At 42.4% G+C, this 13,289-nt stretch overlaps 1 protein-coding gene across 2 annotated transcripts in view; it reads right to left on the bottom strand.

Annotated features, from left to right (window-relative positions):
* Positions 1-3,160: 3,160 nt before the first annotated feature.
* Positions 3,161-13,289, bottom strand: part of lars2 (leucyl-tRNA synthetase 2, mitochondrial) — a 33,103-nt gene continuing 22,974 nt past the window's right edge. For both annotated transcript variants that reach the window (XM_056381616.1, XM_056381615.1), the window contains exons 13-21: positions 13,147-13,245; positions 10,937-11,074; positions 10,741-10,844; positions 9,884-10,063; positions 9,503-9,672; positions 8,281-8,358; positions 8,062-8,173; positions 6,388-6,515; positions 3,161-4,386 (exon numbers count right to left, since the gene is read on the bottom strand). In XM_056381616.1, the coding sequence (XP_056237591.1) occupies positions 4,207-4,386; positions 6,388-6,515; positions 8,062-8,173; positions 8,281-8,358; positions 9,503-9,672; positions 9,884-10,063; positions 10,741-10,844; positions 10,937-11,074; positions 13,147-13,245 (1,189 nt within the window). In that variant the 3' untranslated portion in view covers positions 3,161-4,206. The remainder of the gene's footprint in view (positions 4,387-6,387; positions 6,516-8,061; positions 8,174-8,280; positions 8,359-9,502; positions 9,673-9,883; positions 10,064-10,740; positions 10,845-10,936; positions 11,075-13,146; positions 13,246-13,289) is intronic.

The following is a 13,289-nucleotide window of genomic DNA, read 5'->3' as shown; positions in this document are numbered from 1 at the left end:
TATTGATACTTTTACTTAAATCAAATATTTGAATATTTCATCTAGGCTACCACTGCTTATGGATTTAGATGGTTTGAGACGAGGGATAATACAGTAAAGTAAATGCGGGATGGGCAATTATTTTGTGATACATTTGGTAGGGAAACATGTTATCTTGCATAACTTTCATGCAGTTACATACGGTAGATATACATTTGATTATGATTTACCAGCATTGTTAGATAAGCTCAGTGATTAAAATGTAACACGTGTGACTCTGACTTTAAAGTTTTCCCCACATCTCATAAACAATCTGTGAAGCAGAACAAAACCCTATAACTATATTATAACTACTGCCTATGGGTGTGTTTTGCTTGTGGTGAAGGGGGGCTATTTACAGTGCCTGTGCCCCCTGTTTTGGTTGAATGACGTCACACATTCCCGACACACACACACACACACACACACACACTGTGACCCCCTCTACACTGTGTCCTAACCCTGACTGGAACATTTGAGACTGAGTTGGGGTACAGTGGGATGAACTCATACAATGCGAATGGAAAAAATAGACTAACACAGGGGAACACATTTATTTGTGTTTATTTGAAGCCCAAGTGTGCATGTATTATCTGACAGCCCCTGCTGATGTGAAAAGATATGGAGTCAGTATGTTGAGCGGGCCTCTTGGCTGCTGTTGGTGCTTTAATTAAAACAGAAGGTTTATAGGGCACAGCCATCTGTATGTTTAGGAAACAGTCACCATAGTACTACCTTCCCTTCAAGCAAGAGGCTTAACTTGCTTTACTTCTTTCTCACACACATTCACTAAAACAGCTGAGGGTATTATTGTTCTCTGGGACTTTTGCCCACGCAATCACATGCAAACTGATGTTATTAACAGAGAAGGTTATAAAATGCGTCAGTCAATATTTGAAAGAACGGAGCAGGAACTATGAATATATATTGGCATTTACTTATAAAACATGTAACAAGAAAGCTGTTACCCAGATACCCTGATGCTCAAGTTGCTGACATGTCATATTCCACATTAACTTGTGTGTTTTGCAATTACCTCTTGCAATATCTAGTGAGGTGAATTCAAACATGTGTTAATAACAGCAGGGGTTTTGGAAAACTTGAGGTCATTGGGTTTCACCAGCTACATTAATTGGCTCATTTGTGATTTAAGTGCATCATTAATGTACAAAAAATAGAATGATACCAATTAGAACTTTCCAGTTCATATGTCCATTTTTACTTGACGATCTTAGGGGGTGAGCAATAGGCGCAGTATCAAACATCTCATTCACAAAATTTTCTCTCAAAAGTTGATTATGTAAATAATTGAAATTTTGATATTTTCCTAATAAGTCTAATATTTTATAATACAAAGCTTTATTGTCATTCTTTAATTGAAATATCTGCTGCTGTCATAGAACAAGCAGTCAAGACAGTATTTATCTCAGAAGGCTTTACAAAAATACAAATTATACAACACTCTCTATACTATAGACTGTTGATTAGGAGTCAAACAGTTTGTTTTACTGTTCGGCAAAACCATTTGCATAAAAGCATATTCAATGGCAAAACAATCAAATTCAAATAGAGCAGCAATTACTGGTTTTTACTTTGTTGGGCTTTTATTTTGAAGCAGTTGCAGCACTGAGGAAGAGTAGGCCACTGAGTGATTAATGTTTGGCAGCAGCTGCTCTGGATGGATGCAAAAGATTTTATTTAGACTTGTTTAGAAAATTGTAATAAAGTTCTGGTAGATAAGAAGAGTGGATGAGAAAATAATAATTGCCCTCAGCTTTATGTTGCTTTTACACAATTTTACATGCAGTAAAGACTGCATACAGTGTATGCAAACAAAATATATAATGCAACTAGGACAAAACATGTCACACCTGTGTGTGTTCTTTTGCACAGCACTGGCCACTTTACAATCACAAAAGGCCAAAATGACTGAAAAAACACTGTTACTATGGAGAGGTACAGTCAATAAATGAATAACTTTGGCAAGTGTGGGGCCTTCACATACATGCCAAGAGTTTAGCTTTATCCTCAACACAATTAAAGGACTAGTGAAAATCTGCTTATACAATGAGCTCATGCACAAAACATCCACGGATGACCAAATTACCAGCCTTGAGGTCAGACTCCAAGATAATGAGCTGTGGCATTACTGCGTCGTCCTGTGAGAATACACAACTGAATCCAGGGACTGGACTGGTGCAGCGGAGGGTGACTGTGACTGCGCTGTGCACCCCACCCTTTCTTTTTTTCCACCAGCAGAGTTGCTCAAGAGGAAGGGGAGTGATTTTCTTTACCTCCTCAAAGACAAATCATGTTGTACATCTAATGTGTAAGAAAGACTACGACTGTGGTCTGAAGAGAAAGTGAGTCACAGTGGAATACTGTTGCCTATTCAATAACCCTAGTTGTCATGGAAACTGCAGAGCTGACGAAAAGTGTTAAATGACTTCAGGGGCTGTCAGTGACAAAATTAAGTATTACAGGAAATGCATCAGTACAGCTCAGACCTTAATTTACAAAAGAAACACTCTTCAGAAATATCCTACTTATCTATTTATTCAAACATGTGGTAACTTCAGTCTGGGAAGAATTCCCTGGCATTTCTGACCCACCTAAAAATGGCTATGCTGTAGCTCTTTTCAATGACACAGCAACTTCAGTTTATTGTTCAGGTCGGTTCAAGTTCAGACTTGTTTATTAGCTGTGTGACTAGGCAGCAAAGTGAAAAGGAAAGTGTGATAACAAAAAGAAAAAGGAAGAGTTCAGAGGTTAAAATCTATTTTAACCTATTTCATACAGCCAGTCTGAATGTGTGAAAGAAAATATGGCACACAGAAAGATGATGTGACAGGAAATAAATGCCTGTCTATCTTTGTCCTGTACTCACAAAACCACTTCATGTTTTGCGCTGTGACAGCATCTGATTGAAATAAAATTCTCAGAATCTGAGAGAATGCAGTGAATAACTAACACAGCTTTGACTCTTTGCTCACCTTCTCTTATTCCTGGTTTCTCTTCCTGTTATTCTGTCTCTTCTGAGAACCTTTTCCTGTCACCTGATGGTCAGAGATACAGCCTAAAAATATGGAGAAAAGGTTTGGGGGGATCAGTAGGGAACGTTCTGTTTTCCCTCCTGTCCGCACTTTTTTCTTTTTCTAAATTCGTCGTGTTTTAATAAAAAACAAACCAGTCTTTCATTATTCACATAATAAGATACAGAATGATTTTATCAGTCACAAGCCGACCGTCTCATGCTGTAGAAATAAAGCACTTCCCTCAAACAGAAGCTGACCTTGCAAAATTGACACGTGTATCTCACTTTTCAAAGAGATCACATTCATTCTTGTTCATTCTCACACGGATACCAGACAAAATACGATACTTTTATTGTGCAGCTACTGAAACTCTTGGATCAAGTGGAGACGTGGGCACGGCAAGTCGTGAAGACGGATGCTTGTACATATCAGAAAGCTGCTTACTCACACAACCTTTAAAGACAGAGGTCGGTAGGCGTACACACGGATACATTTCAGTGCCGCTGGCTCATGCTCTCTACCACGACGGTGCTAATGGCCGAGTCATGTTGACCCAATATTGACACAGAGAGACTGAACTGATGAATGGGCACAGTGCAGCAATGGACGACCATGATGTGGTCAAATATAATTCTAACAGACCCTCTGACGGCGACAGGTTTCCAGAAGCCAAACAGTGGCCCATGTATGGTGCTCAGACGAGATCTGTGGCTAAAAGCGGCACCAGAGGTGGAGACGAACACTGATAAGGCAGATCATGAGTGCGTGACTCTGCTGAGACAACGGGCAGACAGGCATATGGCAGACACAGAGGTGTGAAGTTGTGGTTCTTGGTGTGATGCTAGAAGTGGTGTTAGGGGAGAAAAGGGGTTGGGGGGGTGAGAATGCTGACTGGAATTTGAAGTGGTGTTTGGGCTCATGTGAGATTGCCAAGAGGGTCTAACTAAATGAGGGGGGTGATCTGAAAGAGACAGGTGCTAAATCTCACTTGGCAATTTACAAAAGATACTAAAGAAGAAAAGGGAGAAACTCACTGCGCCTTGAGTCTTTTTATTAAAAACAGAAAATATAAATAAAATGTCTTTAGACATATTTACATTGACATCTCCTCATGCTGAATCACTGATTGACCGGAGCGGTAAACGCCCAAGCGTCACTCATCAATGAGGAAGTTGATGAGGGCGGTCCTCTGGGAGAGGATGGCTCTCTTGATGCTGCGCTCGCCGAGAAACTTCTGTCCGAGCGGGCTCTCCAGGATCAGCTGCTGCACCTGCTCTGTATCTTTGGACGCCTGCAGTGGCACCGTCACTGTCCCACAGGCCTTGTTGTTTATCTGAGAGCGACAATTGAGAAGTAAATAGATGGGAGAAGTTACGAAACTGTTCAGTCTCCATCTGCCATGTCAAGCTGTAACCAAAGTCTTCCCTCCTGACATAAAAGTCCCAAAATAACAGACTCCACCTCTCCTTCCACATATACACATAGTTAGTGGTAGGTATGGGAAGGGCACTCACGTCTTGTATGTTTAGAAACAAGTGTATGTGTGCACAAAGCGAATGTGATCATGTCTCTGGAAGTGGTTGTGAAAATTAATGGTGTGTATGTGTGTTTATATGTTTGTGTGTGTGTGTGTGTGTGTGTGTGTGTGTGTGTGTGTGTGTGTGTTGTGTGTGTGTGTGTGTGTGTGTGTGTGTGTGTATGTGTTTGTGTGTGTGTCTGAGGCCGAGCAGCCTTGGCCTCCCTTCTGGGACAAACCCAAGTACGTGATTAGAGGACCGAGGGAGTGAGGTTGCCTCCACAGGGCCGAGGACGCCCACAACAGAGAGCTCAGTCTGAAGTAAAAACCAACATCATCATCATCAAGCAGTGGGAGCTCAAATATATGTACTCTGTGTGTGTGTGTGTGTGTGTGTGTGTGTGTGTGTGCGCGTTTGGGGGAGAGGGTGTGTATAGGATTCATGACTTTTGTGTATGACAGATGAAGAGGTAAACAAGAATGTAGAAATGAAAAGTGTTAAGGAGTGTTTTTTCACTCGCAGTCAAAGCACATATGGGTTGGAAGAGAAATACACACACACACACTCATGTACATACACATACACACACATATACACACATGCGATACTCTCCGGGTTTTCTTTACTTCATGTCTTGTCTTTTTTGTCTCTGCTACAGCACAGAGGGAGAATCCAACCAGTGAAAGACAGGTGCTGTTAGTCAGCTGACTGTGTTTGCTGTCATCACATATAACATGTGTACGTGTGTATGTGCGTGTGTGTGTGTGTGTGTGTGTGTGTGTGTGTGTGAGGGAGAGGGGATTAGGGGGGATTCTCTCAGTGGATATGACCAGCTAGGGCGAAAACAGATTAAATCAGTTTGAGCTTTTATCTATTAACTGAGTCAATGTTTATGTCAGTATGAAGACTGACACGTGTGTGTGTGCGTTTATGTGTGTGTTTGTGTGCATCCATGTGCCAGTGTGAGCATGTGTGATGCCTGGATCCGATCCCAGTTGATTTTCTGAACCTTCCCATTCACAGCTGGATATTCCCTCTGATTGTCTGTAGGCCTTTGAAAGTGCTCTCACACAAGCACACCCATACACACACTGTCATTCCTGATGATGACATACACAGACAAACTGAGGGCTTTCACCATTTGTGTGATTGAGGTTCACAGGCAGAAAAAAAAAGCACAAGAAATGAGAGTGAGAGAGTCAGGAATAACATGGTGTCTCTGCTCCGGGCTTTTAATTATTGACCCACTTGTCTATTTAGCTTAAAGCCTACCACTTGACATACGGATGCATTAACACACACATACACACATACACACACACACACACACACACACACACACACACACACACACACACACACACACACACACACACACACACGCACACACGCACACACGCACACACGCACACACGCACACACGCACACACAAGACACAGGCGCGTGCACACACACGTACAGGCTAATCATAGGCTCTCTTGAAAATTACAGACTATGGCTGCAATCATGGACCTAAGACTTTGGGTTCAAGAGTAGAGTTTGAGTGAAAATGCCAGGAGATGCAGGAGAAAATGTGTGTGTATATACCTATTAATAAAGTTATGTATAAATAATGAGCCAAGTGCTGTTGCTGAGCGGAAACCTTTTATCTTCAAAATTAAAAAATAAGAAAAATTAGAGCTTTGTTTAAGAACTTTTTTTTTTGTCTTCAAACCTCCAAACAACAAAAGAAAACCGTCCAAAAGACTGAAGATGCTGTGGGCTAAACTGAGTGCATGTGTGTGTGTTCGTGTCTGAGAGAGTGTGAGTGATCTTACCAGTACAGACAGCTCCACAAAGTCAGGGACCTTCAGGTACTCAGGATCCACAGTTGGCCATGACTGTTGCAGGATGTCTCCTCCCCGCCGGAGCAGGGGGCTGAGGGGGTTTTTCACTTGGCAAAGACCTGGGGGCGACCCAGGAGGAAACAGAGAGGGGCATCACTCACAATACAACACACTGACCCACTGAGGAGATGGTCTCATATACTGAAGTACAGAGAAAAAGCCATTACACCTTCTCATCCAAGGAACAGGAAGAAAAATGTTTGAAAATAGACCAGAACAAAGTGACATTGTCTTTTAGTATAGCAAGCCAGAAAAATAGATGGGGTAACTTTTCTGTTGCTTTTCACCCAATTTGTTTCTCTTCGTGTTGAGAAAAAATATCTCGAAGAAGGGTCAAACAACCCAGCTATCCCACCACCCCCCCGTCCTGACTCTCAGTTAAACCAGCGAGTGTACATCCCACTGGAGGCACAAGGGAAGGATGTGAACTTCCTCTATCCTGCCCTGCGTGTGTGTGTAAAATTACAAACAACGAGTGAGAGTTAGAAAAAGTACAACGTGACTGAGTGCAGCAGGGGTCACATGTCCCTCGCTAGTACGTCCTGTTTATAAGGCAGTTTTAAAACTGCATATGAGCACAACCAAAATTCACCCAAGCCACTTATTGAAAACACTCACACCTCTTCCACCCTGCGATGATCCATCATGTTTTCCTGACTCTGGCTATCAGCTGGACCATGTGTTTTTCCGGAACCTCTTTTCTCTCAGCTGTGCGCAGAAACTTTGTGTACGTGTGTCATCGACAATAAGGGGATGTCCTCCAGGCCAGCCAGGGGGCAAGCCTTCATACGAGGCATGAAAAGTGACGCTAGACCTTCCTCTCTATTGTTTGTTTTCTACTATAGGTCAAGAGCTCTTGATACTGCTTTCAGTTTCATTTGAAGGACAGTGTGTGTGTTTCAGGTGAAAGGCACTGTAGATTTGTTTAGGAGGTAAAAGTCTCAAAGACAAGTTTCACTCACTGACTTAACTGTGGATTACATCAGCGCTGGGCGTTCACTGGTGCTAGATAAGCAGTACAGTCAACATTACGTTTATCCGAGGCAACTTCCTCTTAGTCATTAAAAAATACACTTTTTTACCCCAAACTTTACATACTTTCACCATTGTGACACGATTAGGTAAAGTTAAATTATGTGCAATTATCGTTGGGTATTTATTCTCCAGTCTCCACAGTCCACGTTCCTCCTGCCATAATTTTTAAATGTAAACTCAAAACATATCACATCAGCCTGGCTTTTCATTAAATATGGTTTTTAGTCATTAGTCACATTCACTTACTTTTTTGTAATTATGTTCTAAATTTTATTTTATTCTATTTTACCTATTTTTTATTATAGTATTTTATTCTATTTTATCTGCTTTTATCTTTTATGTATTTATTCATTTTGTTCGCTAATGTTATTATAGCTTTTTAAATCGATTTTATGGCATCTCATTGTCAGCTTTCTTACTTGATTTGCCCTTTTCTTTTTAGATTATCAGTCATCTGCGAAGCACTTGACTGACTGATTGATTGCCAACTATTTTAACCTGAGTGAATACAAAGCTTGCACATGCATGAGGGAATCATTTATTTTTTTATGAAGAGTTCATGTCTCCCACCTGCCCAAAGCTCAGAAGCCAGGTGAGGGGCCATGGGTGCTGTCATCATCACCAGCGCAGCCAGAGCCTCCTCATACTCCACGCTGTGCTGCACCACCCTGACTGTTGCACTCTGAACACACACACACACACATACATAGTGGGGAAAAATGTGATGTGTGTTTAGAAATAAAGGATAAGAGGGATTCTTTATTTGTAGATACCAGAGGGCACACTCACACTCAGTGTGTTGGTAAATCCCATCAGACGAGAAATGGCTGCGTTGAAAAGGAAGTCCTCTGTGAAGTTAGATGTCACCTAAAAATAACAACACAGCACTCAATTAGGAAAAAATAATAAAGTCTGAGGCTTTTTGTGCTGTTTTGGTCCCGGACAGACAGATGTTTCCAGACGGACTGACAGACTGTGTCATGGAAAAAACTTTGAGCCAGCCTCTGAAGAATTATTATAAAAAAACTACAGGGTCGCCCCAATAGCCAAATGGTTAGGGCGCAAACACCCTCGCCAGCTGGACTGTTTGCTGCATGTCATTCCCTTTCACTCTGTCTCCACTGTGGCTCTCAAATAAAGGCTTCAAATGCCTGAAAAAATAATAATAGTAAAAAAAAAAAAAAGAAAACAATGACAGTAGCCTCCTCCCTGTTATCACCATGTGTACCAGCTGAAGGCACACACCGTGTCAGCATTCCCCTGCTTAGCCCTCTGGGAAGAAAAACCCATTTGGGAAGGGCCTGAGGGAGGAGGAGGTCGATGACCAAGGCTTTTCTGAGGGACGGATCAAAGGACAGCCTCGGCTTTGGGGGCTTATGGCAAACAGCCTGAAGTCCTTTAAAAGCTCTAGCCCTTAGGGGTGGAGAGAAAGAATCAAACCTGGCAGCCAAAGGAGGCTATTTATAAAGTGTGAAAGGAGACCGAGTGGATTTAAAATCAATTTCCATCCCCTTCTTTTACTCTTTACTCTGGGGGTTTCAGGTTGCGGTGGATGTTCAGCGTTGGCTTGAGAGGCTGGAACGTGGGACGATGCACTGCTGGGCTGTGTGATGAGTGACATATTACCTTGAAGTCAAGCTATCACACAGTGTCCTCTAACATGGTATCTTAGCTTCCAACTGCTAATTCTAGTGCAGTGTTAAAAGAATAAAGGAAATGAAATATTTAATACTGCACATTAAAAAAAACAAAAAAAAACAACCAAAAATAATTGGTGCAAGCAGAGAAATTAAATTCAAAATAGACCAAGGAGACGGACGCTGTAGGGTATCGTGTTCAATGAAGATGAACGCTTAAGTGCTGTGAAACGCTGAGATTTTAAAAATGGGCCCATTAATGACCCCTACTGGTCAGGCCTGTTGCAATATCTCACTGTTACATAATGTCACCATGACACATTTTCAGCCATTCATTCAAGATCAAAGCCAGTCTGAGGCTATGGAGTTGTTACCTCTTGAATAGCGTAGTTCTTATTGTCCCAGATCTTTTTACTCTCTGCCAGCTCCTTCTTCTTCAGCAGTGAGGGGTTGGGGAAATCTACGAGTTGCCGAGCCCCCCTCAGCTTGGTCACCAGCTGCCACAATCGAGACTGCCACCGCAGAACCCCAGGGAGGGCATCCGCTGAGGTGGTGAAAACACACGGACACAGAAGAAAAGGATACTTTGACATACTGCGGGGAGAAACAAGCTTTTCAAAAATAAATCACCTTCATCTGACAACAACTGATTCCTTTGAGGAAGCAATTCATGGCATATACAGTAGGGAACGCTTTTTTACAAAACCAACCTCCTGTGTGACTCTAAATTGAAAAGGCGATGGCTTAAGACTCACTCTTGACGTTCCAGAGGATGTCCTGTTCGGGCGGTGCAGCGTAAAGGATGTAGAGTCGAACCGTGTCCACGCCGTACTGCTGCACCACCTCTTGGGGGTCCAGACCGTTGTGTTTTGACTTGCTCATCTTCTCCCACGTCACCTCAATACGACCGCCGCCCGATGCCACTGGCTCCTCACCTGTAAGCGGGTCAGGAGCCGCAGATCAGAGATGGCTGGGCAAAGTGTCATACTGTTGCTGTCCTCTCCTGGCTTTTTCAGCTCATTTCAATTTCACTGTTGGTTGTTGGTTGTTTGCTAAATTACATTGTAACCCTATCTTAATTAATATCTGTCATTTTTATTGCTTCTCATTAGCTCCTGCTTGATCACATTTAGTAAAAGACAGAAAAAAGAAAAATATGTAAGGCCTAGTCAATCTGAGCCTGTAACACAGCGATCAAGATGCTTCCTTTTCTCTGTAAGCCTCCAATATCTTGTGTTTATCCCGTTACCAAGCAATAGAGAGAAGCTGAAAATCCTTGGGCATGAAGTCAATTTTAAGAGGATTCTTCAAAGGATTTCTTGTGATTTGACTTTTGTCAAGAGGAGCTGGTTAACATGTCAATCATTTGAGCAAAGCTATAAAGCACAAAGCAGAGAGGGATCTCTATGAGCAGCACAAAGGATGAGGTGAGATACTGGTGCCACTACATGCTACCATAAAAAGAGGAAAAATGTATTTTCCTAAACAGTGTCTCTCGTGATTTTTCTGCCTTTGTGAGCAGTTTTATCTGGCAGACCCACACGGAGGGAAGCCCTCTCCTCTCTCATGTGTAACTGATGTGTCACAGCTTAAAGATTCAGGTAGTGTGTACCTGTGAAGTCTATTTCTTCTCTCTTTAAGTACTGGCGGCTGTCAGCCAGTTTGAAAGTCTGGCCCTTGATCAGACCCTGGACCAGCAGCTTCCGAAAAGGCTCCCTGGAAGACAGAAATGGGGCTCATTAACATACATACAAAAAGAAAAAATGTCCATGCACGGCGAGAGCAGATAAACCACAGTGTAACTCCACCTGTGAGCCACCAGACTCTGGTCCTTGCAGAAGTGACACAGGAAGCGAGCATAGTACAAGTGCATGACGGCGTGCTCCTTCCCTCCGATGTACACGTCCACGGGCAGCCAGTGATCTGCGAGGCGGCGCTCAAAAGGCCTGGAGAGGAAACACAGGTTTAGGGAGGCGGTGAAGTGTGAAGTGGTGACTGGTAACTCAGGTTAAGGTGACATCGAGAGAAACGTTGAGTTAAAAAGTAACAGTAAAAGTGTCAGCGTGGGTGGGAGACTACAAGATTTTCGAAGTTCTTTAACACTTCGCAAAGTGGTCATTCCTGCAGTCTTCGTTTTTTCACTTCACTGAGATCATTTGTCTGCGACAAGCACTGTGACATCTTTTTTCTCTCCTTAAGAGTTTCTGCAGAGGAAGTTTAGGCAGAGTTTTTTTCATTCATCCGTGGATGCTTTCACTGCTCATGCCAACTACTCTCTTCTTTTTTGATTTTATTCACAGAAAACTGCTGTTGCTACTTCTATAAATATCAAACGTATGACTTCCTGTTTCATAGGGTTTATATTCTTCCCAGGAAACACAAACACTACATGTTTAAAACAGCAGGAATAGGAGCTTTGTCGGCCTGGAGACAGGTTTGCTGAGTGGTACTAGGTTTAAAACCTTTTTCTTATGTTACCACTATGTTTTATTATTTCACTTCATAGGATTTGTTCATTTCACCCTGTTTTGTTGATGCATTGTACAATATCTGGAATACTTTCCTGACTTTTTCTCAGTTGTGCTGCTAAAACATTTAATGTAACTTTTCTAGTGTTGAGCTCATTGTAACTTTGTTTTGAAATGTAATGTGTAAAGTTTATTATTATAGTCATTATTATCATTAGATTAATCAGCAAGCGAATGCAGCAAAGCAGACTTCAAAATCATTTTACCAGATGGCTAACCCGTTATGTGCTTTGTTAGATATGTACACACCGTTCCTCTAGGGGGCAGCCTGAATCTGACACACAAGCATCCAGGGATAAGGCTCACAGAAGCATCCTAAAGCCTCATCTATCCTACTGGCTTCACACTCGCAGAAAAAAAAAAAGTACTAAAGTACTGTGTGTTTAAAGTTCAGCTCTGAAGACTCCCTCTGTGCTCAGCTTCTCATGACAACAGTTAAGTAAAGATTTCAACAGGGAAGCAGCATGTGGTTAGCCTGACTGGCATGATGGTCAGCAGAGGCAGGGATTCCACCTACAGTAATGATGCTTTTTGGGACAGTCTGCTATCTCTGTGCGCCACCTTTCACACCAGTCATTACTCTCCTCCACACCTCTCTGCCTCTCGCCCTCCGTCTCTGGCTGATGGTGTCTACGGATAATTGAACCGGGGGAAAAAAAGTTATGAACTCACAAGGCTGAAAATAATTTAGCCTGTTAGTTGGCATCAGGCCAGGGGAAGTCTAATACATAACCACAAACACACACACACACACACACACACACTTTACGCCCTGTTCCCATTTCCTTCTTCTTACTTGCGACTTTCAGCATCTCTTGCGCACATAAGTCTCAGCAGGCCAAGTGAAATGCACAAATAGTGTAATTGCTTTTTCTGTTGTGCCATAATCTGTCCCGCTAAGAAAAGTGATGGGGGGAGCAGCGCCCCTCCCCTTTAAAGCAGCTTTACAGCTGGGTCAGGGCACTGGGAAATTAATCTCTTTTGTTAAGCTCAGGGTATCGCCACCATCCCAGCAGGTGACAGCCGAGGCCCCATAATCTCTATTGGCAGGGAATTCAACTTTCAGGCGAGTGTGTGCGTACGTGAGTGTGTGAGAGTGTGTGTTAAAAAGAGTGCGCACAGGCAGTATATACATGTTTGAAATGGGTAAGCGGCAGAGAGCGGTTGATCTTACAGCGAGCATAATTATGTGTTTGAGTGTAACTTTCCAAGAGCTCATACAGAACAAAGTGTGTGTGTGTGGACGTGTGGGTGTGAGGCATGAGAGAAAAATCAAGTTTGTATTATTTAGCAAAGATTATATAAAGAAAAATTTATTTTTTAGTATCTCCTCCACCAACCTCTTTCCATGACTTTCTTTTCATTTTTATTTAAACAGAGGGTGAAAATAAGATGTGTGCAATTTTTGCTAAAAATCTGTCAGAGTGTCAGGAAATAAGATGTAAGAGGAAAAGGAAATAAATAAGTGAACTCTGAGGACATGTACATACCTGTCTGGGTTTTGAGGGTCCGTGTATCTAAAGTAATACCAGGCTGAGTCCACGAATGTGTCCATGGTGTCGGTCTCCCTCCTCGCTGGGCCTTTACATCTGACAGGAGAGAGAGACACAGACAGTTGGGAGAGGCCGCACAA

The sequence above is a fragment of the Seriola aureovittata genome, chromosome 7 (assembly GCF_021018895.1).
Source record: "Seriola aureovittata isolate HTS-2021-v1 ecotype China chromosome 7, ASM2101889v1, whole genome shotgun sequence".
Taxonomy (NCBI): domain Eukaryota; kingdom Metazoa; phylum Chordata; class Actinopteri; order Carangiformes; family Carangidae; genus Seriola; species Seriola aureovittata.
The sequence above is the reverse complement of the archived record's forward strand: the minus strand, read 5'-3'. Positions and strand labels throughout refer to the sequence as shown.